The sequence below is a fragment of the Salvia miltiorrhiza genome, chromosome 3 (genome assembly GCF_028751815.1).
Source record: "Salvia miltiorrhiza cultivar Shanhuang (shh) chromosome 3, IMPLAD_Smil_shh, whole genome shotgun sequence".
Taxonomy (NCBI): Eukaryota; Viridiplantae; Streptophyta; class Magnoliopsida; order Lamiales; family Lamiaceae; genus Salvia; species Salvia miltiorrhiza.
The window spans coordinates 33,888,203-33,914,049 of NC_080389.1; the positions used below are offsets into that span (position 1 = coordinate 33,888,203).

At 39.3% G+C, this 25,847-nt stretch overlaps 3 protein-coding genes across 6 annotated transcripts; 2 read left to right on the top strand and 1 right to left on the bottom strand.

Moving 5' to 3' along the window:
* The first annotated feature begins 1,185 nt into the window (after positions 1–1,185).
* Positions 1,186–2,192, top strand: LOC131016413 (high mobility group B protein 6-like). The gene is made up of 3 exons (XM_057945111.1): positions 1,186–1,766; positions 1,832–1,894; positions 1,980–2,192. Exons 1-3 carry the CDS (start codon positions 1,341–1,343, stop codon positions 2,037–2,039), a joined length of 549 nt encoding a protein of 182 aa, XP_057801094.1. The 5' UTR covers positions 1,186–1,340; the 3' UTR covers positions 2,040–2,192.
* A 395-nt stretch (positions 2,193–2,587) lies between these two features.
* LOC131016414 (vacuolar-sorting receptor 1-like) lies at positions 2,588–6,242 on the top strand. 4 transcript variants are annotated; one of them, XR_009098985.1, is made up of 14 exons: positions 2,588–3,359; positions 3,457–4,149; positions 4,225–4,313; positions 4,397–4,466; positions 4,556–4,639; positions 4,718–4,794; positions 4,879–4,960; positions 5,032–5,114; positions 5,191–5,257; positions 5,341–5,469; positions 5,553–5,662; positions 5,754–5,882; positions 5,983–6,075; positions 6,161–6,242. XR_009098985.1 is itself a non-coding variant. In XM_057945112.1 (13 exons), the coding sequence occupies exons 1-12, from the start codon at positions 3,062–3,064 to the stop codon at positions 5,850–5,852; spliced, it is 1,881 nt and encodes a 626-aa protein (XP_057801095.1). In that variant the 5' UTR covers positions 2,588–3,061; the 3' UTR covers positions 5,853–5,882; positions 5,983–6,242. The 4 variants fall into 4 exon arrangements, 2 of the variants coding, with proteins under 2 accessions (XP_057801095.1, XP_057801096.1); XR_009098986.1 differs by having other exon boundaries at positions 6,028–6,075; XM_057945112.1 differs by having other exon boundaries at positions 5,983–6,242.
* A 122-nt stretch (positions 6,243–6,364) lies between these two features.
* LOC131016416 (RING-H2 finger protein ATL74-like) lies at positions 6,365–7,146 on the bottom strand. Its single transcript, XM_057945114.1, has one exon. It carries the CDS (start codon positions 7,039–7,041, stop codon positions 6,520–6,522), a length of 522 nt encoding a protein of 173 aa, XP_057801097.1. The 5' UTR covers positions 7,042–7,146; the 3' UTR covers positions 6,365–6,519.
* Between the last annotated feature and the right edge of the window lie 18,701 nt (positions 7,147–25,847).

The window sequence follows — 25,847 nt, forward strand, 5'->3', positions numbered from 1 at the left end:
GTTGGGGGTGGAGGCTAAGGAGCGGAGGGTGAAGGATAAGAGGAGGAGAAGGCGGAGAGAGGGCGCTGGAAACTCTCAACGCTCGCTTAAAACTCTCAACGCTCGCTGGAAACAATCAATTCTTGGCCGCGGGCGCTGGAACTCAGCGCTCGCTTAAAACTTCATGGATTTCAATTCTCGTGGTTCTTGGCCGGATTTCGTCGTGTGTATTTTTTGGATGAAATCCATGAAAGTCATTCCGGATTTTAAGTCAATGGAATAACGAATACACCTAGATTTGTATGGATTTTAAAAAGTCTGGAACAAATACACCCAGATTTATATGGACTTTTAAAAGTCTTGAACAAATACACCTAGATTTTTGCAGACTTTTAAAAGTCTTGAACGAATACACCCAGACTTTTAAAATCCATAGAAATCCATTAAATTTCAGAACGAATACACCCCCCTTAGTTATGAATCTTGGTTTATGGCTCTTGGAAAAAGTTGTGTTATCAAATTCCTAGAACCCCAACATTTAGAATCCTTCACAATGATAAAGACTGCATGGAAAATTTAACGGGCCGAACATTGCAACAGATTGAAAGGTAGTTGAAATTTTTGCAACAAAAAAAAAAGATTGTCAAAAATCCAGATTTTGGTATAAAGTGGGGTATTTTCATGCAATTTGTCCATAATTTTATTATGAAAAAATAAGGGATAACAACAAATTCACCCTTTGAATCTTCTCTTTCTTATATCTCATTTTCTACAAAAGAGAATTTCATCATTTCTGATTTCACCTTTTCACTTAAAGGAGGCAAGTTCGATAGGGGAAAAGAAAATAGATAATTAAATGATAATTTTTTTGTTATACCTCATTTTTTAATGATAAATTTATCAACCAAAGAAAACACACAGTTAGATATTTCTTCAAATTAACAATCTTTATATTTTATCCTTAAAAAAATCGATCTTTTCAATTAGAACAAAGGATATTTCCATGTACATTAAATGCTTGCCCACGGTGGGTAGGTGATCGGTTCTGACTGAATATATCTATAGTTTAGAAAGAAAAAGAAAATTGTAAATTATTATTATTATACCTTATCTTTTATTTTTGAAAGGTAGTACTAGTAGGTATGAATTTCCGAACACTTATCAATCACTGCTTATTAAATTAGCTTATAATAAATACTAGCCGTTGCTGCCGGTCAGACTTTTTCTTTCAAATTCAAATCTATTCTTCTTCTTCTTCTTTCTCCAAATCCAACCTCAACTCTCTCTCTCTTTCTCACACACACACCCACAGACGCACACGCACACACTTTTTAACTTGTTTTTCCCAAAGAGAAAAATAAATGCTGGCAGTTCAATCTCCAATCTCCGGGCATCAGCGGCCGAGAAGCGGCCGCAAACCGCTCCAGCCGAAGAACTCGTGGTCGAATCCTTTGGACACGAAGCCAAATATAAAAGCTGCAGCTGCAGTTTGTTTCGAGGTAGATGAGAATAACAAGGAGAATATTTTCTCCACCCCTGTAAAAAAAGAGTGTTTTGAGATCGAGTTGTTGGATGCATCTCTGGCGGAGGAGCTGAGCGCCATCCGCGAGAGGCTCGAGAGACTGCGGATTGATAAGGAGAGAACTGATGAGATGCTGAGAGAGAGATCCCTCTTTCTGGATTCCCAGATGAAGGAGATCGTTGACAGAGGGATGTTGCAGAAGCAGCTCGAGATCGAGGTTGATCGCTTGTTCCGATTGAGGGAGATCAAGCTATCCTGCACCAAGGTATGTACAAACATCACCGCTAAGATTCTCTACTTTAAGCTTTGATTCATTTGATTCTTGCGCAGAGCGTATCACCGCTTCGCTCATTGAGAGAGAAGGAGCACGCTAAAAAGATGCATCAACTCGAGGCAAGTGCACTATTGTTCCTTACTTTTCCGCTATCAATTCAAAATTTGAATTTTGTTGTGAATTAGTCGCTGTTTTTGTTTTCAGGCCAATGGAAACAGGGAAGAAAAACTGACTCCGAATTCACAAGTAAAGACTGAGAATTAAAGGAATACTCTTTCATCTTCGCCATTTCTGTTTTTCCTCTGGAAAAATCAGAGCCTTATTCTCATTAGTAAATATAATTTGATTTTAAAATGTTTGTATTGTATTGCATTGTATTGTATTGTATGGCAATGAGCAAGTCTTTTTTATTTTTAATTCTTTTCTCTTTGAGGCTTTTGTTCATTTTACAAATTACAACTGCTGTAGCAGATCAAATATTCAAAAACTTGTGCTCCTCGTTTTGTGCGTGCGTTCATCTGTTATGTTGTTCGATCTCAATTATACAAAATAATGGTATTATCTTAATAATTTTAAATCACATAATATTAAAAAGAAAAAAAAAGGTACTGGTGGGCAACACTCCATGGATTTTTAATTAATTAACCATGATCTATATCTTTAGCTCCAAAATTGAGTATAACAAACTTGGCTTCTTTGATGAATGAGTTGCATGTAATGTAACTGAAAAAATAAATTGTAGGTTTCGGACAGAGATAATGTCCAAATCTTAATTAATAGCTCCACACCACGTGTGGATGATAACCTTATTTGCTGTGTTGTAGACTTGACCAACCAACCATTCCCGATTTAGACTTGATCAACTAACTGCGCTTTCTTAGATCTCTATGCTTACTGTTTTTACGCTCCTAAATTAGTGTCTTTACAGCTGATAAACAAAAAATAACAAAAATGGTAGTTTCTGAACTCATGGAGTTGTAATTTACGTCAAACACTTTGAGATTTTACATTCATGCCTGAAGCATATAATCAAAACATATGAATCTTATCTTCCTCATCTGTTTCTCTTGTTCGTATTCATTCCAAAAACAGTCAAATTAATATCGATATATCCAACCGTATCTGCTGGGAAAGCCCATTATCAAAGATTCAAACTTTGTATTTTGATCTCGTGGGATTTGTTTTGTTGATGTAAAATCGGAGTCTTTGGAGAAAAAAGGGCTCTTTCTTTCTTGATTGGAAGTGAGAATCTTTAAACATATATACACACACTGATATAAAAGAAGATGAGAGAAAAGCTGAGCGTTTTTGCGTGGGTGTGTGTGTTAATGTTTGGATCAATTTGTTGGGGAAGGTTCGTTGTGGAGAAGAACAATTTGAAGGTGACATCTCCAGAGTCGGTGAAAGGCGTTTATGAATGTGCAATAGGAAATTTTGGTGTACCTCAATATGGAGGAACAATGGTTGGCTCTATATTCTACCCCAAATCCAATAAAAAGGGCTGCAAACCTTTCAAAGATGCCGACGTGTCATGGAAGAATAAGCCCGGTGGCATCCCCGTTTTCCTTCTTGCAGATCGAGGAGGTAACACCACACCATCTCACAATCTCATTACACAAATACTTACTAGGTTGAACATGTTGTGTGAGAGCTTGAATATTCTCAACTTGTTGTATGGCAGAATGCTATTTCACGTTGAAGGCGTGGAACGCTCAGAATGCAGGCGTGGCGGCCATTCTGGTTGCAGACGACAGAGTTGAGCCTCTGATCACGATGGACACACCGGAGGATGGAGACACACAGCCGGATTACCTGCAAAACATAAGCATTCCTTCAGCATTGATAAGCAAAGGGCTAGGTGACAGGATCAAGAAAGTGTTGGCTAAAGGGGAATTGGTGAGCATCAATCTTGATTGGAGAGAGGCTCTCCCACACCCCGATGAGCGAGTGGAGTACGAGTTCTGGACTAATAGCAACGACGAATGTGGCCCAAAATGTGAGAGCCAGCTGAATTTTCTGAGGAATTTCAAAGGGGCTGCTCAGATTCTTGAGCAGAAGGGCTACACTGAGTTCACTCCTCACTACATCACATGGTACTGCCCGGAGGCGTTCATCATGAGCCAACAGTGCAAATCACAGTGCATAAACTATGGGAGATACTGCGCTCCTGATCCCGAGCAGGATTTCAGCAGAGGTTATGATGGCAAGGACGTCGTCATCCAGAACCTAAGGCAAGCTTGTTTCTTCAAAGTTGCAAAGGAAAGTGGGAAGCCATGGCAATGGTGGGACTATGTGACAGACTTTTCAATTAGGTGTCCAATGAAAGAGAAAAAGTATAACAAAGAGTGTTCTGATAGAGTGATCAAGTCACTTGGTAGGGGTGAAGACACAATATATTTCTATGATGCACAATGGTTCTTGATCTGATTGACTCTTGTTAATTTGCCAGGATACGATGTTAAGAAGATCGATCAGTGCATTGGAGACGTGGAGGCAGACCTAGACAACCTTGTACTAAAAGCAGAACAAGAAGCACAGGTTTGGTTTTCCTCTGCCTTTTGTTTTTTGGTTCAAGTTTCTGTGGGAGAGCTATTAATCGTAGATGCAAATTTGTGAATCAGATTGGAAAAGGCCCACGAGGAGATGTTACTATATTGCCAACTCTAGTTATAAACAATAGGCAATATAGAGGTAGCAAGCACTGCTCTTTTCTCTGGAATTCATATTTATACATATATCATAGTGAGGCAAGAAATGTCACAACAAGTGTTTTAATTTAGGCAAGCTGGACAAAGCAGCAGTTCTCAAGGCTATTTGTTCGGGTTTCGAAGAGACTACTGAGCCTGCCATTTGCTTGAGTAGAGGTATCCATCTTACAATTCTTGTCAAATTTATACATTGCAAATACCTAACCCAAATTTATATGTGAAAAATTGGAGCAGATATGGAGACAAATGAGTGCCTACAGAACAATGGAGGATGCTGGCAGGATAATTCTGCTAACATTACTGCTTGCAGGGTATTTAATTTCCAACTTAATATTGTCAAGTGTTAATGGTTTATGTTATAGTAGCAAATAGTATTGTATATATGTATGTTGCAGGACACTTTCCGGGGGAGGGTGTGCCACTGCCCCGTCGTGGAGGGAGTGAAGTTCGTAGGGGATGGTTATACTCACTGTGAAGGTATTGGGTACTGCCATAGTAGTCATGAGAGAGAGTTGAGAGAGTGATGCTTTCTTTTTCCCTTGGTGCAGCTTCTGGGCCGTTAAGATGTGGAATAAGCAATGGAGGGTGTTGGAAGGAAAGCAGGCACGGCCGAACATATTCAGCTTGCACTGTGAGTTTGACTTGATTTTTATGAACAACTAGTTTTATTTTGAATGATTGCAAAAAGGATTGGGGTGTTCTTGCAGGATGATCACATATCAGGTTGCAGTTGCCCACAGGGATTCAGAGGCGATGGAGTTAGAGATTGTGAAGGTAATAATATGTAGTAAATGGAGTTAGTAGCAGTGAGAGTTTTTGGTTTGATTAATTTGGAATAATGGATGTGTTGATGTTAGATGTGGATGAATGCAAGGAAGAGCTAGCATGCCAATGCCCAAATTGCAAGTGCAAAAACACATGGGGGAGTTATGAATGCAGCTGCAGAAACCATTTACTTTACATTCATGAACATGATACTTGTATTAGTGAGTATATATACATTAATTGATTAATTTTGTTGCTGGAATTGGAAATGGAAGAAATCAAGATGCAAGAATTGTGCACGCAGGTAAAGAGGGTGGTAGTGGTGAAGTTGGCTGGGGCATAATGTGGGTGATCATCCTAGGCTTGGGTTTGGCAGGAGTTGTTGCTTATGCTCTTTACAAATATAGGCTCCGGGTAAACCTCGTTTCTCGAGCTACTTATTACAAGCACGAACACGAACACGAACACGAGCATGTTTAGAAATTAATGATGAAAATGAATGCAGGGTTACATGGACTCGGAGATAAGGGCTATAATGGCTCAGTACATGCCTTTGGACAATCAAGGGGAAGTGCCCAATCACCTGCCGAGTGGGACTGTCTAAGTAGCAGCCACCATCAAAGCCAAAATCCAGGTTAATTATATATGTTTGGGTTAATGTAGACTAATTTTTGTAAACTTTCTTATTCAAATCTGTTTTTGAGGTAAAATAATGCTTATCTATATATTTGCAGATCATATCTCAACTCTGGATTTTTTTTTGTTGGTTTCGAGTATAGGGTGAGGGAGCAGTAAGGACTGAAATCAAGATCTCTCCTTTTTATTCGGTACAAGTCAATTATATGAGCCTTACAAACATGATGAAGCAGCAGCTGCTTTTATTGATTTTTATATCAAATATTTCATGTCTAGGTTGATGAAAATATGTCTGTATCAAAACGTACGGGTTGGTTGGTGTGCCAAAAAGTTTGAAAAATAAAACAAAATTAAGTGATATTATTGGTGTTTCTGACATATAGTACTAATATCTAAAATATATTAATGATATTAATTGTGCAATTATATTGTAGAGGAGGATCCGACTTGGGATCGCATGTGCTGCTACAACTAAACTTATTATGTACCCGAATAGGAATAGTAAAAAACTAGGACAAATTTACACATTTTACATCCGAAACAATTTACCCGCTAAAATTTGAGCAAGGGTTAAAAAATTCAAAATATAAAATCCTTTGTTATAAACTGGGAAAATATTGATAAAATATGAATGCTCATGGTTGAGTTGAAATAACAACGGGCAGTTGAGGCTCATCAGATTCAGCGGCGGTTGAAGATGGCGGCGGCGCTTCAAGCAAAGAAATCCGGCAGTTGGGGCAGGAGGCATGTGCAACGAGCCATGTGTCAATGCATCCAACATGAAAACCGTGGCCACATTTGGGAAGGACACGGATCCTCTCGCCCTCTACGAAATCTCCTAAACAAATGGGGCATTCGTTGCCCGAAACGTCCGGACCCGACCCGTATACGGCCACCGGGAGGTGGCGCAGGGCGCGCTTCTTGAGGCCCGGCGCCGCCGCCGGCGAGCTGCTAAATACGTTGAGTAAACCACTGCGCGCGAATGCGTTGAGCCCGAGTGTGAAGAGCAACGCGCAGAGCAAAAAAGCTAGGATTATGACCATGTTTGTGTCCAACTCTGAGTCATCGCCGCCGTAGGAATCGTTTGACTCGGTTTCGTTATCGGTTAGTAGCCGGCGGAGGAAAATTACTGGCCGCCGCAGATACTCCAGCTCCATTCAGGAAAACGGTGTTTTAAAACGGGAGTAGAGCCAAAGTTGTTTGCACCGTCTTCTATATATATATATATAGAGAGAGAGAGAGGTAAAGCTACCAAATCTTGATACCCAATCCATTCAGTTTTGTATACATATTAACTTAATAATCACTTTCAGTAAAAAAACACAATGTTGTATTATTAAGTGTTAATAGGTAAAAATGCCCTATTCCTTATGTTGTATATGAAAAATGTCATATTTTATAAACTTAAGTATTTTATGCCCTAATTATGTGAAGTACCTATTTTACCCTTTAATGTTAATGGATTTGTTTGATTTTTTATGAAAGTCTTACACACTTTTGACCGATTGGTTGACCGATTTGACAGCTATCCGTCATAAAAATTAACGATTTGACAGCTATCAGTCAAGAGTACATATGACCGATGAGTGGCTAGATCATGTGTCCGTCCGGGCGAACACATGATTTTACCGGCCGGACACATGATCGAGCACCCAAATCATGTGTCCGCCCGGACGAACACATGATTTATAAAAGAGGACATTTTTCACATATAACTTAAGGTAGTCGTGGGCGTCGAGGACAATATCTTTATATATTTTTCTTAAATGAACATTATTTTATCTTGATTTATTATACGTTGCTTTGGTGACATCAAATCCAAAATTTTGAATCTTTTAGAAATGAATTGAAATAATTGAATATTATGAAATTAGATAAAACAGAACGAATAATCTAAAGCAATTGATAAAGACTAGAAAGTTGATTTCAAGATTTACTTTATTTCATTCTTCATCGATTAGGAGACTTTTGCATCAACACAAAATTAGTTGCAGAGACGATATGGCAGTAGGTAACAAAATAAGAATTTATAATGTATTTATTACTACTTTCTAATTTGATTAACTTAATCTATTATATTGTAATATTTTAAACAGCTAGCGGAAGTGGGATTGTACTTGTAGAATGGTGGAGGTTGGAACAACTCCTGTATTACTTATTCAAACGTCTCTTGCTTTTGCTCTTGAAATTCGAGTGTACTTGTCACACTATATAACACCAAATATCCTAATTTGGTGAACTAATTAACTAATTATAGTGACACAAATCAAACAGTTTATTTTCCTCCAACATAATATTGATGAGTACTTTGTATATCTATCTATTTGATAATGATATTGTCACATGATATGCGGTCAAGATTCATTCTTCACCACCTTTTTTTTACTACTTAAAAATGTTATCATTTTTTAAGTCAATACTATCAATTATTGGCAAGAACATCAAAACTATTAATAACTTTAACACAAATTTACAAACGATCATAACTAAGTGTTGTTATTGTATAATTGTATTAGAAACTTTACGTAATTGTTAATTAGACAAGAAAATCATAACTAGGACTAAATTTACAAACGATCGAAAACTACTTTAAACTTACTGTAATGACCATAAGACCACTACATATATCATAATTTTTAATTGCATTTTAATTTTCAGAAAATTAGTGATTTTTAAGTATTTTAAATTTAATAGTATATATATGTTCCAGTGGTTTACTTAGCTTTATTTCATCTAACCTATATATAGAAGTGTGATGAGTTATCCCACAAAATATGGGCTTCGTCTTCTTAGGTAAATATGTTATCCACAGAGTGGTTGAGGATACTCTACCTGCTGTCATCTTAATCTAACTTGGGATGTCATGTTCGATAACAAGAGTTACGATGGTTTTGTTTTTATTTATTTAGAGGAAAAAAGAGTTGCGTTCGATAATGAGAATATTCATTGGCCCAGTTGGATGCGCGACAACTTTTTTATGTTTACTTTTTATATTAAAGAAAGAGAATATGCATCCATATAGTAGGAGTGAGCAGCAGGTCGAATTCGGACAGACCCGTCAAATTTGCCGGATTGAAAATTTTGAAAACTTTGACCGACCCGAATCGAATTTTAAGAGAGGATCGACACAGGACCGGACCGAACCCGAACATCGGGTCCAATTTTTAATGACTAAACACATGTTTCGTTGGTATATTCCTACATTCGTAAGTGACTGTCTGACTCTTATTGATTGTCATAGAAAAACATATATACTCACAATGAATTGTCTTCTTTGAAACCGAATAGAAAATTTAGTGAAATCCGGTGGATTCATAATCATTATGGTAATAGGAAACTTCTGGCCGCATTTTTTCCTGAAAGTCGCCATCCACTACAAAAAAATATATCGGACACCGACGGAAAATAATCCGTTGGTAATCACCGACAGAACAGCGACGGAATTTCGACGAAAATATTTTCAAAATATTACCGACGGATTTCCGACGGAATAATTAGCGACGGAAAATAATCCGTCGCTAAATATTATTTATTATTTTTCATTTATTTTTTATTATTTTTTTAAATTTATCGATGGAAATAGCGACGAAATTATTAGCGACGGAATATTTTCCGTCGCTAAATATGATTTATTAATTTTTTTTTAATTTTTTTTAAAAAATATACTCCCTCCGTCCACAATTTAAAGCCCCACTTTGATGTGGGCACGGAGACTAAGAAAGCTGAAAATGGTGATGTGGATGAAATAAAAGGGTAGTTGACTAAAGTGATAAAGTAGTTGACTAAAGTGTTAAAGGTGTTGTGTGGTGGGTCCACTAGTGATAAAGTGTAGTAAATATAAAATATAAAAATAATAAAGGTGTTGTAAGGTGGGTCCATTAGTGGCAAATGGTAGTAATTTTAAATAAAGTGGGAGGATAAAAAGGTACAAAAAGCAGAATAGGGCTTTAAATTGTGGACAAAAATTTAAGGGGAAGTAGGGCTTTAAATTGTGGACGGAGGGAGTATATTTTTATTATTTTTCGTTAAAAAAATTCCGTCGCTAAATATAATTTATTTATTTTTTTATTTTTAATTTGTTTTATTTTTTAATTGATAATTCGTCGGTAATTCCGTCGGTAAATATTATTAATTTTTTTTGTTATTTTTATTTTTAAAAAAAATATTTTTATTATTTTTTAATTAATATTCTAATTTATTCTTATTTTTAAATTATTGAGAATATTTTAAATTTATTGTTATTTTCAACAATAATATATATATTTTTTAACTAACTATAATATATATTTATTTTAACTAACTATAATATTAATATTTTTTATTATTTTAAATTCGATCGTATATTTACCGTCATTCTTTCATCGGCACCACAAGTCTTAGATATGACTTCAACATATTCTAAGGTTATGAATAAATGATATTGTATATTAAAATAGAGTTTAAATGAATTAATAGGTGATAGTTATATCCATAATACGCGTGTTCTGTACTGGTGACCACTCGAAAAGAACTTCAAGGTTAAGCGTGCTTGAATTAGAGCACAACTAAGATGGGTGACCCACTGGAAAGTTCGTCTTAACGTATGCAATTAAGTTCAAAATACATTAGAAATACCAAAATACTTATGGAGAATAAAGCTAGATTGATATATATATATATATATATATATATATATATTATTTTTATTATTTTTCGAAAAAAAATAGCGACGAAATTCATTTCCGTCGCTAAAATCGACGGAATTTTTTGTCGCTATTTCCGTCGCTGATTTCAGGCGGCGCCTGCGTCGTCATGTGCTTACCTACGGACGGTCTGTCGGTAATTAGTGACGGATGCGAAATTCCGTCGGTAATTTTTTTACCGACCACTTTTATAGCGACACACGGCGGTCGTCGTTGATCCATCGATAAAACGGAATTAGCGACGGATTTTTGGCGATTAGCGACGGAAAATTCCGTCGCTAATCGCCCAGTTTCTTGTAGTGATCTAAAACAACTACCAAACCTCTAAAAAGTTTTTAAGCCCTATCAAAACACAGTATCCCTTAGACTTCTATAGAGCGCTTGAAAGCACTATCTCCACGTCATTGTGACAAACATAGTTTTCGTACCTCCATTTCGTATGAATTGTTGTCATTTTCCTTCATGTTTTGCTTGTGAATGCATGTTTGTGCCTTAATGTTGAGTTTTATGAAAATTTGATTATTGGATGTAGTTTTGGTGTGATTTCAGGGAAAATCAAAGATAAATTAGAGAATTATAAAAACATAAGGTTAAAGTGCATCTCGAGAGTAATCCGTGAGCGCAAATGGCAACCAAATCGGAGTTCGAACGAGAGAGAACAGAGCCAAATGACGGGACTGCGCACAGAGCCCAGGACCCCGCGGTCACACCCGTGGCTGATACAGACTGCACCCATGGTCCGGGCCACGGCCGCCGGTCCGACCGCGGGCCCCTGACCTTTTTTGCCGCGTTCCTAACAATGGCGACTGCCGGAAAAAGGCGAAATTTCCCCAAATGTGGGTCCTAGTCGCAATTTTCAGCCGAAACCCCTATTTCACCCTCATTTTCACTATCATTCAACACACACACCAATTCCATCTTCCCCAACACTCCATCTAAAACTCTAGCCTCCATTACCACACCAACAACCCATTTTAAAGAGCATTGAAGGAAAGAGAAGAAGATTGGAGATTACAAGACTTTAAATAGGATTTGCCATCTCTATCTCTTTCATCTGACTATGTTTTATTTTGATTTAGGTATTGTGATTGTAAGCATGTTAGGCTAAATCTCCATTTGATTTGGGGATTAGGCTAGATGGATGATGTAATTGATTGATTGATTTGCTCAATATATGTCTTGATTGTTCCTTTATTTATTATCTTTTTAAGCCCTAGTTTTATCTCTTGCATGAATTGTTGGCCACTCTTTATGCATTTATCATTTGTAATTTGAATCGGGAGATGACGATTACAATATAATAGGAGCTTGAAACATATCGACTCAATAAACCGAGAAGTTGAGAGTTGGGTGAGAGTTTATCGATCCTTTGTGCTTTTGGGAGTTATAGGTTAGAAGTTGATCGGGAACAATAACTATGACACGTAATCTACTGTTTTAGTCGTCCGGGAGAGGGCTAGAACTAGTTGGGAGATCACTCTAGATAATTAGGTAATGTCAAGACTAATTTTGAGCTAACTTAAAGTCCATTGCTAATTCATTGATGCCTAGTCCCTAAATCACCTTAATCAATCCACCTTTTTTTTTTAATCTTAATTTGTCTTTGAATTTGTTATGTAACTATTAGGTAATCAAAGCACTCACTTCTCTACTTAGTCTAAATAGTCCTAGTATAATGACTTAAGGTAATCACTAGAATATAACCACTAATCCTCGTGGGATATGACCTTGATTCCATATATTGCAACTACCTGTATACTTGCGGCATAGTGAAAATAAATTGCGAACACATTGGTGCTGCATTCGAAATAATAACCTTTGTCTTATTGAGCAATCCAGTTAATCGTTATCTGGGTTGACCTTGCTGCAGGTGGAGTTTTCGTGGCAGTGCAATGGTATTTTTAAGAAATTCATGAAATTTTTTCTTGAATCCTATTGAGACGGATGTTTGGAATTTGTTGCTCTAAAAAAATCATTTATAGGTTGTATTATTCAAAAAATAATAACTTAAAAAATTATTTATTTAATAAAATTGAGCTAAGACTTATCCATTCATCAATCACAATCATTTTCAATGCTTCTTTGCCTAACTTGTCTTTTTAGTGAGGATAAAAATATGCATTCCTAGAAGATCAAAAGAATACAACGAAATGGAAGGTGAATTCTCGATAAACAACGCTGTTCAGCCAAAACAGTGTTGTCTTCAACAGAACAGTCCTGATTTTGCGGACCTAACTCTATCTTAAAGAATCCTCAACACTCGGTCCACTCAAAATCAAGATCAAGATTACAAAGAATATACATGATAGATATCGCGAGTTATAGTCCAATTATAAGTCCAAAAGGAGTCCTTTTCCTATTATAATTCTTAGTATTTTTACCTATAAATACATGTGAAACCCTATTGTAAAATCATCACATACAAGCTTTCAATTACTTAAAGCCTTATGCTATATTTAATACAAAAGTTCCCTTATTTCCGCATTATTCTCGTATTTTACTACTTTCTGTTATAGGTGATATTTTTGGCACAACACTTTCCGAACCCGTAGGTTGTATAATTTAAACAATAATAACTTAAAACATAGTTTTTTTAATGAATCAAATTTGATAATGTTCAAAACATAATTAAAAAAAAAGAAAAGAAAAAAGTTAATAGGAGAAGAGAGAAGGAAAAAAATTGGTGAGGGAAAAGAGAGAAAAAGGAGGAAAAATAATTAAAAAAAATCTATATATATACTATATAAATTTTAAAAAGAATTACTCACATTTAGAATGTAAAATACACACAAAAAAAAAAAATAACCGATAAGGAATTAGGTTTTTCTTTGGAAGCAAAATCTTTTTTTTTTGTAGCGTTCTTTTTCTTTTCTGTTGTTTTTCTTTGCTTTTTTTTTTCAATGTTTTGTGAAACCTTATATTTTGGGCCTTCTTTTCTGTTTCTTTTGTTGTAATTTGAAATATTACATTTTCTAATATTAATGGTTATTTTTTTATGATATAAAAAAAATTAATGTTATTTTATCTTTACGATAACTTGTAATTTTAGTTATTTGGTCAAGTAATTATTGTTTTAAAACAAAATAATTATTGACTAAGAATAAATATAATACTCCCTCCCTCCACGAAAGAACTTCCTATCTTTCCTTTTTGTGACGTCCACAAAAAACTTCCTACCTATTTTTGGACTATACCCCTCCACTTATAATTACTCTTATTTTCATTTTTTCACAACTCTTAATATTAATTATAATACATTTTCACCACTCCCAATACATTCAACAACTTTTTCTCCACTTTCAATACACTCAATAATACTTATCTTAAAACACGTGTCACTCCCTCCTAGGAAGTTCTTTCGTGGACGGAGGGAGTATTTTAGAATTATTACTTTTTTTACGAAAATTATTATTTTACTCATGAGAACTTGTACTTTAAATTATTTGGTCAAATAATTATTGTCATAAGAAAAAGTAACAATTGATATAAATAAAGATAATACTCCCTCCATCTCATAAATAATTGTCTGTTTTCCTTTTTGAGTTGTCCCACATATAATGGCCCATTTCCTTTATTAGAAATAATTAGGGTTGATTTATACTTGATTAATCTATCTAAATTAAACCCTTTTAACCCTAATTTTATTTTTCTAAGCTACACTCTCTCTCCCTTCTCAAGTAGCTGCCTGTCTCTTCAGTCTTCCCTCTCATTTTTTCACTTCTCATCCTAGCCTCTACCGGATATTGCTTCGCCTCCCAACCCTCCTCCCTCCACCATCCTCAATGTAGTGTCTCCACCACCAACCTGATAAACATGCATTTTTACCTCTTGGTGTGTCATTTTTGATGTTTAGTTATGAGGATTTTGTGTGTTTGTTGATTTATTTGAGCTTATATTGGTTTATGGTCAAGAACTTGTCACTTGCTTGTTGTTTGAATGAATTTTCAGAAATAATGAAGCAGAATTTGGAAGAATTGGCTGAAATACAAGTTGTAGTTCGTCTCGATAGGAGTTCGTCAGCGCAAACAGATCGTAAATCAGAGTTCGGACGAAGGAGAACGAGCCAAAACAAAATCACTGCGCAAGGCCGCGCGAGGTCGCGCGGTCCAGGCGCGCGGCCGCGCGACCCAGCCGCGCGACGAAGACAGACCTGCTGGACAGCGCGCGCGGTCTCGGCACGCGGGCGCGCGACGTGGCCGCGCGAGTCGCCGTTTTTCCGCCCAAAATTCGTTTTTTAGTGATTTTGGGTATTTTTGAGAGCTACAAGACCTAGGGCATATAAATACTCCCCAATAACTTATTCTCTGAACCTTTTATCAGCTTTTATCACTTTATATCATATTTTACTTTTCCTGAGAGCTGAGAGAGACGGAGAACGGAGCCAGAGCAAGAACCGAAGATTCTCAATTCTACTACGGTTTTTCTTGTGGATGTTTATTTATTTTATTGAGAATTGTATTCTAGTTCATATGTCTATGTGTGGCTAGAATCTCTTTTTTTTTCAGGGTTTAGGGAGTAAACATGGTTTGAATTTCTGACTGTTTGATTCAATTAATTGGATTGTTATTCCTTTCTATGTTCTTGTTTTAATTGTTTGCTTTATTGATTGGCCACCAATTTAGCATAATCATAGGTTTTAATTTGAGATCGGGAGATGATAATTATTACCTAAACTAAGAACATAGAACACATTTATTTTAATTCTAAAGGGAATTGATAACTGTGAGGGCGTTAATCCTAGGAACTTTTAGGAGTTACATGTTAGAAGTGCGATCCAGGGATGGTAGCCTTGCATGTAATCAACGGTTTGTATGCCACGGGAGTGGGTATGGACTAGCTTAGAGATTGCCTTAGGAATCGCCTTATTAATTGAATTGAACATGTTAGTTAGGAGAATCTGTTGAAACCTTTGTCTTGGGAAATCTTCTCTTATCTGTTTCTCTGTTTCACAGCTTGATTTATTTTATTTCCAGTATTTATTTATTTATTTAGTTTTAAAAACCAAAACTCTTAATTTCGATTTTCCAGATAGAGGAATAATAATCTAGGATAGGTATTGGTTCTAATCAGTCTCTGTGGATTCGACCTTGCTTGCTACTGTACACAATTACACCCGTACACTTGCGGCGTGCTAATAAAATAGCGAACAAGTTTTTGGCGCTGTTGCCGGGGGCTGATTTTTATCAGTACTATTCTGTTAATTGTTTGATACTACTCTGGATTTTTTATTTCTGTTATTTATTTTTTCTGTTCTTTATTTTTCCTGCGGTTCTGATTCTTGCGTTGGAGTTTTCTAGGTAGTGCATGAACACGCGATCTCAGAAGCTTCCTCTTGAAGATTTTGATCCTGAGATTGAAGCTACGCTCCGCCGCAAGAACAGCCAAGCAAAGCAAGATAATTTGGATTCTATGGCTACCGCAGAAGAAGTTCGTGTTCTAAAGGAGCAACTGCAGCGTTTGATTGAGGCGCAGGAAAGCCACGAGGCGCAGAAGCAGCCTCCGATCAATGAGGCATTCACTCCGCAGTACCAGTATTACGAGCCTCCAAGAGTCAACGCAAATAATTTTAAGCTCAAGACTGGTTTGATCATGATGGTGCAGCAAAACCAGTATGGAGGCAAAGCTGTGGAAGATCCCAATGCGCATCTGGCGCAATTCTTGGAGTTGTGCAACACCGTCAAGATGAACGGAGTCCCAGATGACATCATACGACTCCGCCTTTTCCCATTCTCACTCCGGGATAAGGCAAAGTCATGGTATCAAACTTTACAGCTGGGAGCTAATCCGATATGGGGGGATGTGACGGATCTTTTTCTGCGGAAGTTCCATCCTCCCGGGCTCACATTGAAGTTAAAGATGGAGATCCTCCAATTCCAACAGTTCGATGGAGAGACATTAGCAGAGACTTGGGAGAGATACCAGGAGAAGTTGAGAAAGTGCCTGTCCCATGGCTTTGATGAGGGGACTCTGGTGGTCATGTTTTATAACGCTTGTGGGGAGCGCACCAGGATGTTCATGGATACAGCTGCAGGGGGCTCATTGCTCAAGAAGGGAAGCGCAGAAGCGATGGAGATCATAGAAAGTATGGCAGCTACCAGCTACCAATGGTCGTCCGAGAGGGTGCAGCTGAAGAAAGTTGCTGCTGCTTCCAGCTCAGATCCCATGGCATTGATTTTGACTCAACTGGCAGAGATGAACTCGAAAATCAATGCTATGACTGTTGGCAATTCTGAGCCAGCTGTAGAGATTCCGACAGGCGTAGAAGACGTCAACTACATCAATGGCAGAAACTATGGGAACTATCAGCATGGACAACAGGGTGGATACATTAGTGGACAACAGTTTCATCATGGAGGGCGTCTACATCCCAATTTGGCTTATGGGAATCCGAATAATGCGCTTCAGGCTCCACCAGGATTCTCTGTCACCAATGTAGTCATCAATGAGGAAAAGAAGCCTAATTTGGAAGAGCTGCTGATGAAGTTTATCTCCAAGTCCGACGAGAGGATGGAAAAGCTTGAGTCCAATGCCGTTGCTGTGGGGACTCAAATGAAGATCTTCGAGACCCAATTGGGTCAAATAGCCACTGCCGTCAACAAGTTCCAACAGTCGGGAAAGCTCATAAACAATGGCAAGGCGATCCCAAAGGAGCAGTGCATGGCCATTGGGTTGAAGAATGAAGCCACCTCAGAAGGCAGCCAGGGATCTCATGAGATGGAGAAAGAAGAGCTCTCGTGGAAAGTCTGGGAGGAAGGCCGACGACTTCCACCTCATCTGCGTCCTCCTGGGTGGTTGCCGTTTCCCCAGCGTCATTTTAAGATGGTTGATCTGCCGAGCGGGACTACAAAGGAAGGGGCCATGACGGCAAAAGAGGAGAGCGCACGGCTAATTGAGGAAAAAGCTGAGGAGGTCACTTGTGAGGTTTCTGGCAGAAAGAAGGATGAAAAGCAGACAGCTACTTCGCCAGCAACTGTGACTATACCTTTCCCTCAGCGTTATAAGAAAGAGAGGGTGCAGGAGCAGTTCTCCAAGTTCTTAGTGAAGGAATATTAAATTGAATTAACGTTCCGTTTGCCCGATGATCGTTTCTTGGTTATTATTAATTTGCCATACAACGATTAATTCCTAACATGCTCCTATGAATTTAACAGCTGCACACAGGTGTTAGGAAAACTTACTTGAGAATCGGATGCACAGATGGTTGATGATCGCGTCGAATGATTCAGACTCCAGCTCTGATCTTCTCGACTGTATCCCGCTCAATTCCCAACGTTGGATGGACAACGAGCTATGAGAACTCCCAAGACAGAATGGCACTTCACGTTTTTTCTGCGCCTCCCTCTGCTCTCAAACCCTAATATTTTGATCAGTGTGTTTTCCTGAGAGCTGACAGCTGTATTTAATAATACAGAAAAAGGGAGGAGGCGCCACTTTCTTAGTGAGGGCCGAAAATTCTGTCTTCTTGGGCTAGGAGACATTGGGCCAGCCCAGGGACCAGATACAAGGAATAAAGATGGGCCTCAAATAAATTAATTCATCCATGGTCAGCCCAGACCATAATTAATTTATAAATATCAGTTCATTCCACTAGAGAACCGATACTGACTTACCCCTTTATTGCCGGTGATGAGTCGGGGCTTGTATTTAGACTTATTAAATCTCCGTATTTAAAATATCCGACATCCATTAATTAATTAGAGCTCTGACAGCTTAAATTAATTAATCTCTTAATAATTCCTTAAGCAGTACCACTCAATCTTTATTATTACGCCTGAACTTAATCAACCTGCAGGGTTTAGCGTAATAAACCTTATTGAGCTCCTTAAGGGGATGTCATTATCCTATACCGGATACGGGTACTAATACAGATAATCAAATATCATATATTAACCGCTATCACCCAAGATACAGAGTACTCGAGTTAGTATTTAACTCTCGCCCATAGTAAGTCAAAGTGATATACGAATTAACATATATATCTGAATACTTATTAGTATTAAGAATTATGAGTCACCGAGATCTTGATTCTTCACTTAAGTCAGATAGAAGAATACATCTCAACTGTTGGTCCTATCAATACGTAATGACGTACCAGTATAGACAAGTAGCCAAGACAAACTACTTCCATCTATACTGCAGCCTAAACCAATAACTTGTCCTAGAGTTATTTCGGCTGTGATCATATTATATCTCTTAAGGTTATTCCAATTATATGGTCTTCTGTGATCTACAACACACCATATAATCTACTTATACAGAGATAAAGAACATACATATGCAATCATGAACACAATCAGATAGGAGATAAGAATAGTGAATAACAGGAATCATTGTATACAAGCATAAAGTTCTTGCTTTCAGTATACAAATCCAACAATCTCCCACTTATACTAAAGCAAAACTTTTAGTATACAATGTGTCTAAATACTAGCTATTACAAAACTTCACTTCATCTCTCCCACTTATACTGAAAGTTTTTCTCTAAGTGGGTGGCATCAACCGCAATCCCATCCCTCGAGCATGCTTCTCATAGGTCTTTTGCGGTAAGCTTTTCGTGAAAGGATCAGCTAGGTTCTCCAATGTATCAATCTTCTCTACTAGCACATCTCCTCTGTTTACGATTTCTCGTATGATGTGGTACTTTCTCTCTATGTGTTTTGACGCCTTGTGGCTCCTGGGTTCCTTAGAATTTGCCACTGCACCCGAGTTATCACAATAAATTATGATACTCTTAGGCAAATTAGGGACCACTCCTAGATCCAAGAGGTAGTTCCGGAACCATACAGCCTCCTTAGCAGCTTCCGAAGCAGCTACATACTCGGCTTCCATGGTGGAGTCTGCAATGCACTTCTGCTTTGCACTCCGCCATGATACGGCTCCACCTCCCAAGGTAAACACATAACCAGAGGTAGATCTCTTCTCATCCCGGTCAGCCTGGAAATCCGAATCGGTGTAACCCAAAGGAAATAGACTGTCTGACTGGTAAACTAGCCTATAATCTCGAGTCCTCTTCAGGTACTTGAGAATATGCTTTACCGCAGTCCAGTGTCCTGGTCCAGGGTTCGACTGATATCTTGCAACCATGCCAACGACATAGCAAATATCAGGTCTCGTGCAGAGCATCGCATACATGAGGCTACCTACGGCGGAAGCATAGGGTATCTTCCTCATCTCCTCAACCTCACTAGGCGTCTTAGGACACATGTCCTTAGACAGAGGAATGCCATGTCTAAAAGGTAGCAAGCCTTTCTTGGCATTCTGCATGCTAAAACGAGCAATCACAGTATCAATGTAAGACGCTTGAGATAAGCTCAACATCCTCTTCTGGCGATCACGAACGACCTTGATCCCCAGGATGTACGCTGCATCTCCTAAGTCTTTCATTTGAAACTGTTCGGATAACCACTTCTTTATGTCCGATAATAGCTCAACATTGTTGCCAATGAGGAGGATATCATCTACATAAAGTGCAAGGAAAACCACGTCACCATTGGCATCTAAACGGTACACGCAACTCTCGTTCTCACAACGAGTAAATCCATAGGACTTAATGACCTCGTCAAAACGTTTGTTCCATGACCTCGAAGCTTGCTTAAGTCCATAAATGGACTTCTTAAGCTTCCACACAAGATGCTCTTCGCCCTTCTTCACGAACCCTTCAGGTTGCTGCATATAGATGTCCCTTCCTTCTTCAAGGAAACCGTTTAGGAAAGCGGTCTTGACATCCATTTGCCAAATCTCAAGGTTCATGTGGGCTGCTATGGCAAGGAGTATTCGGATAGACTTAAGCATGGCAACCGGCGAAAAGGTCTCATCATAATCTATACCCTGTTCCTGGGTATAACCTTTCGCCACCAGTCTAGCTTTAAAAGCTGCGACTTCGCCATCCGAATCTCTCTTTCTCTTGTATACCCACCTACTACCTATAGCTAGGAAGCCATCTGGTAGTTCGGTCTTCTCGTATACATCCATAGCACCCATGGATTCTATTTCAGAAACCATGGCCTCGTACCAAGAATCTGCATCTTGATCTTTCATCGCTTGTCTATAGTTATCAGGGTCGACATCCTTCTGTTCATCAACAGGGAGTAGATCCGAAGATTCTCCCAAGAACATAAATCGATCGGGTTGAACTACAACCCTCCCACTACGACGAAGCGGTGGTGGTACAGTTGTGACAATGGTTTGTGCAGGGTCTTGTGGTGCATTCACTTGCACACTTGGCTGGGGTGATGGAATCGCCTGTCCATTGCCTTCGATTTCTTGAAGGACAATCTCGGACTTAGACTTGTGATTACTTTCATAATCGTGTTCCAAGAATCGTGCGTTGGTGCTAACAACCACTTTCTGATCCTTCGGATTATAAAAGTAACCACCTTTCGTTTCCTTAGGGTATCCTATAAACAGCATTAGTTCGCATCTCGGCTCCAATTTCCTCGCTTCCTTGTCTAGCACGTATGCAGGACAACCCCATATCTTTATATGATTCAAGCTGGGCTTACGCCCTGACCATAACTCAATAGGAGTTTTAGGAACCGATTTGGACGGTACTCGATTCAGCAAATAAACCGCTGTTTCCAAGGCATATCCCCAAAACGAAATAGGCAATGATGCATAGCTCATCATAGATCGTACCATTTCCATAAGAGTTCTGTTTCTTCTCTCCGCTACACCGTTCTGTTGGGGAGTACCCGGTGCAGTCAATTGGGATGTAATCCCAAGATCTGACAAGTATTGCAGAAACTCGTTCCCGAGGTATTCGCCACCGCGATCAGACCGCAATGACTTGATAGATTTACCCGTTTTCTTCTCCACCTCCGCCTTGAATTCTTTGAATTTCTCAAAGCATTCAGACTTGCGTTGAAGTAGGTAAATATACCCATACCTTGAGTAATCGTCAATGAAAGTGACGAAGTACTCGTATCCTCCACGAGCTCTAGTGGACATCGGTCCACACAAGTCAGAGTGAATCAATTCTAACACATCCGAGGCCCTATTCCCCTTTGCCTTAAAAGGCCTTGCCGTCATCTTTCCCTCTATACAGGATTCGCAGGTTCTAAATGGCACAGCTTGAAAGTCTTTCAAGATTCCATTTGAAACGAGCCTTTGGATCCTATTTAGATTGATGTGGCCTAATCTTAGGTGCCAAGTATGTGTATATTGTTCATGAGAGTAATATTTTCTCTTATTAGGATTTGGAAGAATTTGTGATGTAGATGCAACATGGACAGAGTTATTCATTGGACATGTAATAGTATAGAGAGAGTTGTTCAAAATTCCAGAACAAATAATCTTGTTATCTCTCATGATAGAGACACCCCCATCAAAAGTAACAGAATATCCATTCAAAAACAACTTTGAAATAGAAATTATGTTCCGCCGAAACTCCGGCACATATAAAATATCTCTCAAAACTAAAATGTCATCACCAAAACATAAAGATAAATCTCCAATAGCAACAGCTGCGACCTTCGACGCATTGCCCATGGAGATGGTGATCTCATCACTTGCCAGCTCCCTTGTTGGGTTGAACCCCTGCAAGGTGTAACAAACATGGTCAGTTGCCCCCGTATCCACTACCCACGAATGAGTAGAAAACGAAGCTAAACATGTTTCTGTTACTAAAACTTGTGACGTACCTTGTCCCTTTGCCTTGAGCACTGGACAATCTTTCTTCCAATGCCCAACCTTGCCGCACTTGAAGCACTTTCCCTTGGCTGTCGGCTTGTTCACGCCGCCGCTAGGGCCATCAACCTTGGCTTTACCGCTCCCACTAGCCTCATGGTCATGCTTGCCCTTTGGACCTTTCCACTTCTTTTTCCCGCCTTTCGACGAAGAAGTAGATCCCTTGGCAGCAACAAGGACCTCTTTCCCATTGCGCGTGCCCATGACCCCCTCTGCCGAAACTAGAGCATTCAACAACTCATTAAGAGTATAGTTGGCCTTGCTCATAACGACATTGAGACGGAAATGCTCAAAAGTCTTGGGGAGAGTATTGAGGATGATATCGACCTTGGCTTCGCCTTCGATACCCCCTCCTAGCAGATCAAGCCTGTCAAACAGATTTGTCATATGCATGACATGATCGTGCACCGAGCTGCCCTCGCTCATTTTACAAGACAAGATTTCTCTCATCAAGTTAAAACGAGCAGACCTCTCGGACTCCCCATAAACCTCACTGAGGTTTAACATGATGGTCGCTGCGTCATCCATGACCTGATGCTGGAGTTGCAAATTTTGCGACATAGTCATCATAATATAGCACTTGGCCATATTATTCGACTTGTGCCACCTTTTATGCGCCTCACGTTCCGCATCAGTCGACTCATCAGTTAAGGCCGCGGGACGTGGAGTGGTAAGCACAAAACTGTGCTCATCAGCGTCAAGAATATACATAATATGGCGTTTCCATTCGGTGTAATTTGGACCGGTGAGAGGATTGTTGGCTAGAATGTTAATAATCGGAGACATAGACATATCTGAAAGTAAACAAATAAACATGTAAGAACATGAAACGCATATAGTTCGTAACAGTAATATTGTAACCTTTTGATAAAACAATATTAATGAAACCTCCAACGGCTCAAAGAATCCCATGTGCAAGCCACGTTGGGTGGACGTTTACACATGAACTCCTCAACCAGACTATTTACCTAGTCATTTAATTTCCATCCATGTCAACTTAACCTTTTGACAAAGGAAATCAATAGTTGGCACCTTAACTAGACCATATCATCATCAAGAAGGGACTCCTTTGGGAGTTGTACATTGTACTTGATATGATATCTAAGCAATGACCACATTTTAACCTTGAAAATTAAATTCTCGAAATTAGCATACTCACTAGGACCATGCCGCTTTCAATTTAATTTTCTTGGTTATCTTATTTAATTCCATTCTCCAAAGTACTTGTGAAAATTACACAAGTAAGCCACGTTGGGTGGACGTTTACTGCATAACTCCCACTACTTTAATGGTCTAAATATTTTTTATAGAAACCTCTTCTGACAAACTTATGAAAAACAAATATGAAGTAAGCCACGTTGGGTGGACGTTTACTCATATTGCTAATCACTTTGTCTAGAGACCGCATGTGGAGGTCTAAAATAATTTTTAATTACTATAAAAATTATTAAACTGCTTAGTCTTTTTCTTTCAAAAGGTTTGTTCATGCTCAAGCACATAAACCTAAACATGCTTCTCTAGAACGCAACATGTAAATCATGCTCGCAGAATTCTAAAACATGCTTAAGAAAACGGCAAACCTACTAACATGCTCGTCTAAGCGCAATTAATAAACAAATATTAACAAGCAAAGACGTGCAAAAGGCAGGTAAAGAGCATAAGGGATTAACAACCACGACATGCAAAGAACAGTAATAAAAGAATTAAAATTCTTCGTGATCCATTCGTGGAAACCCAACATCTATTCTATTACAAAATAAAATAGAAAAAGAACAGGCCCAAAGACAGAATTAAAAACTCGGCCCGAACACATGGGCCCGTCAAGCTAGGGTTTGGGCCCCCTAGGGTTTGAAACGCAGCCACCTAGGGTTTGGAACCCTAGGCGCCGCTGCCCCCCTCACGCACGGCCGCCTTTGGCGCCTCACAGCCGGTCGGCGAGCCCCGCCCCAGCCGCCCGACGAGCGAGCAGACCGACGGCAGCAGCCTCCGCACGGCTCCAGCGCGCCTCCAACGCGCGCACAGCAGCAGCAGACTCCGGCGCTCTCAGCGGCAGCAGCTCCAGCAGGCATCCCGGCGTGGACAGCAGCAGCGGCAGCAGCGGCAGTGCGCCGCCCGCTGGGCGCGCAGCGCGCGAAGCGCGCAGGCGCGGCCCCCGAGCGCGCACAGCCCCTGCCGGCTGCAGCCTCCTTCCCTGCCCGACCCGCACAGTAGCAGCCCGCCTCGCCTCGCATCGAGCAGCAGCAGCAAGGGCGCACGGCGCCTGCCCAGGCGCGCGGCGCTCAGCGCGCGCGCAGCCCTTGGCGCCGGCGGCCTTGCTCGCTCCGTGCCCGTTGCTCCTCCTTACACCTTTCCTCGTCGTTGATTCGTCGTCGTCCTCGTCTCGTTCTTCAATTTTACAGATTTACAACGGAAAAACAAATACAATTGAAATCCTAATCTAACCACGGATTTTCTCGTGGTGAAAAACGATTACAACGTCAAACGACGTATCCCACGAATCAACGAATCACGAAGAACAACAGCAGTTAAAAAACAACGCACATTATTAATCGTACACAAATTAATAATAGAGCCAAGAAATTAATCCTGGGCTCTGATACCAATTGAAGGAATATTAAATTGAATTAACGTTCCGTTTGCCCGATGATCGTTTCTTGGTTATTATTAATTTGCCATACAACGATTAATTCCTAACATGCTCCTATGAATTTAACAGCTGCACACAGGTGTTAGGAAAACTTACTTGAGAATCGGATGCACAGATGGTTGATGATCGCGTCGAATGATTCAGACTCCAGCTCTGATCTTCTCGACTGTATCCCGCTCAATTCCCAACGTTGGATGGACAACGAGCTATGAGAACTCCCAAGACAGAATGGCACTTCACGTTTTTTCTGCGCCTCCCTCTGCTCTCAAACCCTAATATTTTGATCAGTGTGTTTTCCTGAGAGCTGACAGCTGTATTTAATAATACAGAAAAAGGGAGGAGGCGCCACTTTCTTAGTGAGGGCCGAAAATTCTGTCTTCTTGGGCTAGGAGACATTGGGCCAGCCCAGGGACCAGATACAAGGAATAAAGATGGGCCTCAAATAAATTAATTCATCCATGGTCAGCCCAGACCATAATTAATTTATAAATATCAGTTCATTCCACTAGAGAACCGATACTGACTTACCCCTTTATTGCCGGTGATGAGTCGGGGCTTGTATTTAGACTTATTAAATCTCCGTATTTAAAATATCCGACATCCATTAATTAATTAGAGCTCTGACAGCTTAAATTAATTAATCTCTTAATAATTCCTTAAGCAGTACCACTCAATCTTTATTATTACGCCTGAACTTAATCAACCTGCAGGGTTTAGCGTAATAAACCTTATTGAGCTCCTTAAGGGGATGTCATTATCCTATACCGGATACGGGTACTAATACAGATAATCAAATATCATATATTAACCGCTATCACCCAAGATACAGAGTACTCGAGTTAGTATTTAACTCTCGCCCATAGTAAGTCAAAGTGATATACGAATTAACATATATATCTGAATACTTATTAGTATTAAGAATTATGAGTCACCGAGATCTTGATTCTTC

Bases quoted from the DNA above. Each gene is read 5' to 3' on its own strand.
- LOC131016416 (XM_057945114.1), bottom strand. From the start codon at position 7,041: ATGGAGCTGGAGTATCTGCGGCGGCCAGTAATTTTCCTCCGCCGGCTA.
- LOC131016413 (XM_057945111.1), top strand. From the start codon at position 1,341: ATGCTGGCAGTTCAATCTCCAATCTCCGGGCATCAGCGGCCGAGAAGC. The intron at 1,767-1,831 runs GTATGTACAAAC...ATTCTTGCGCAG, and splicing joins TCAAGCTATCCTGCACCAAG to AGCGTATCACCGCTTCGCTC. The intron at 1,895-1,979 runs GCAAGTGCACTA...TTTTGTTTTCAG, and splicing joins AAAAGATGCATCAACTCGAG to GCCAATGGAAACAGGGAAGA.
- LOC131016414 (XM_057945112.1), top strand. From the start codon at position 3,062: ATGAGAGAAAAGCTGAGCGTTTTTGCGTGGGTGTGTGTGTTAATGTTT. The intron at 4,314-4,396 runs GTTTGGTTTTCC...TTTGTGAATCAG, and splicing joins AAGCAGAACAAGAAGCACAG to ATTGGAAAAGGCCCACGAGG. The intron at 4,795-4,878 runs GTATTTAATTTC...TGTATGTTGCAG, and splicing joins CTAACATTACTGCTTGCAGG to GACACTTTCCGGGGGAGGGT.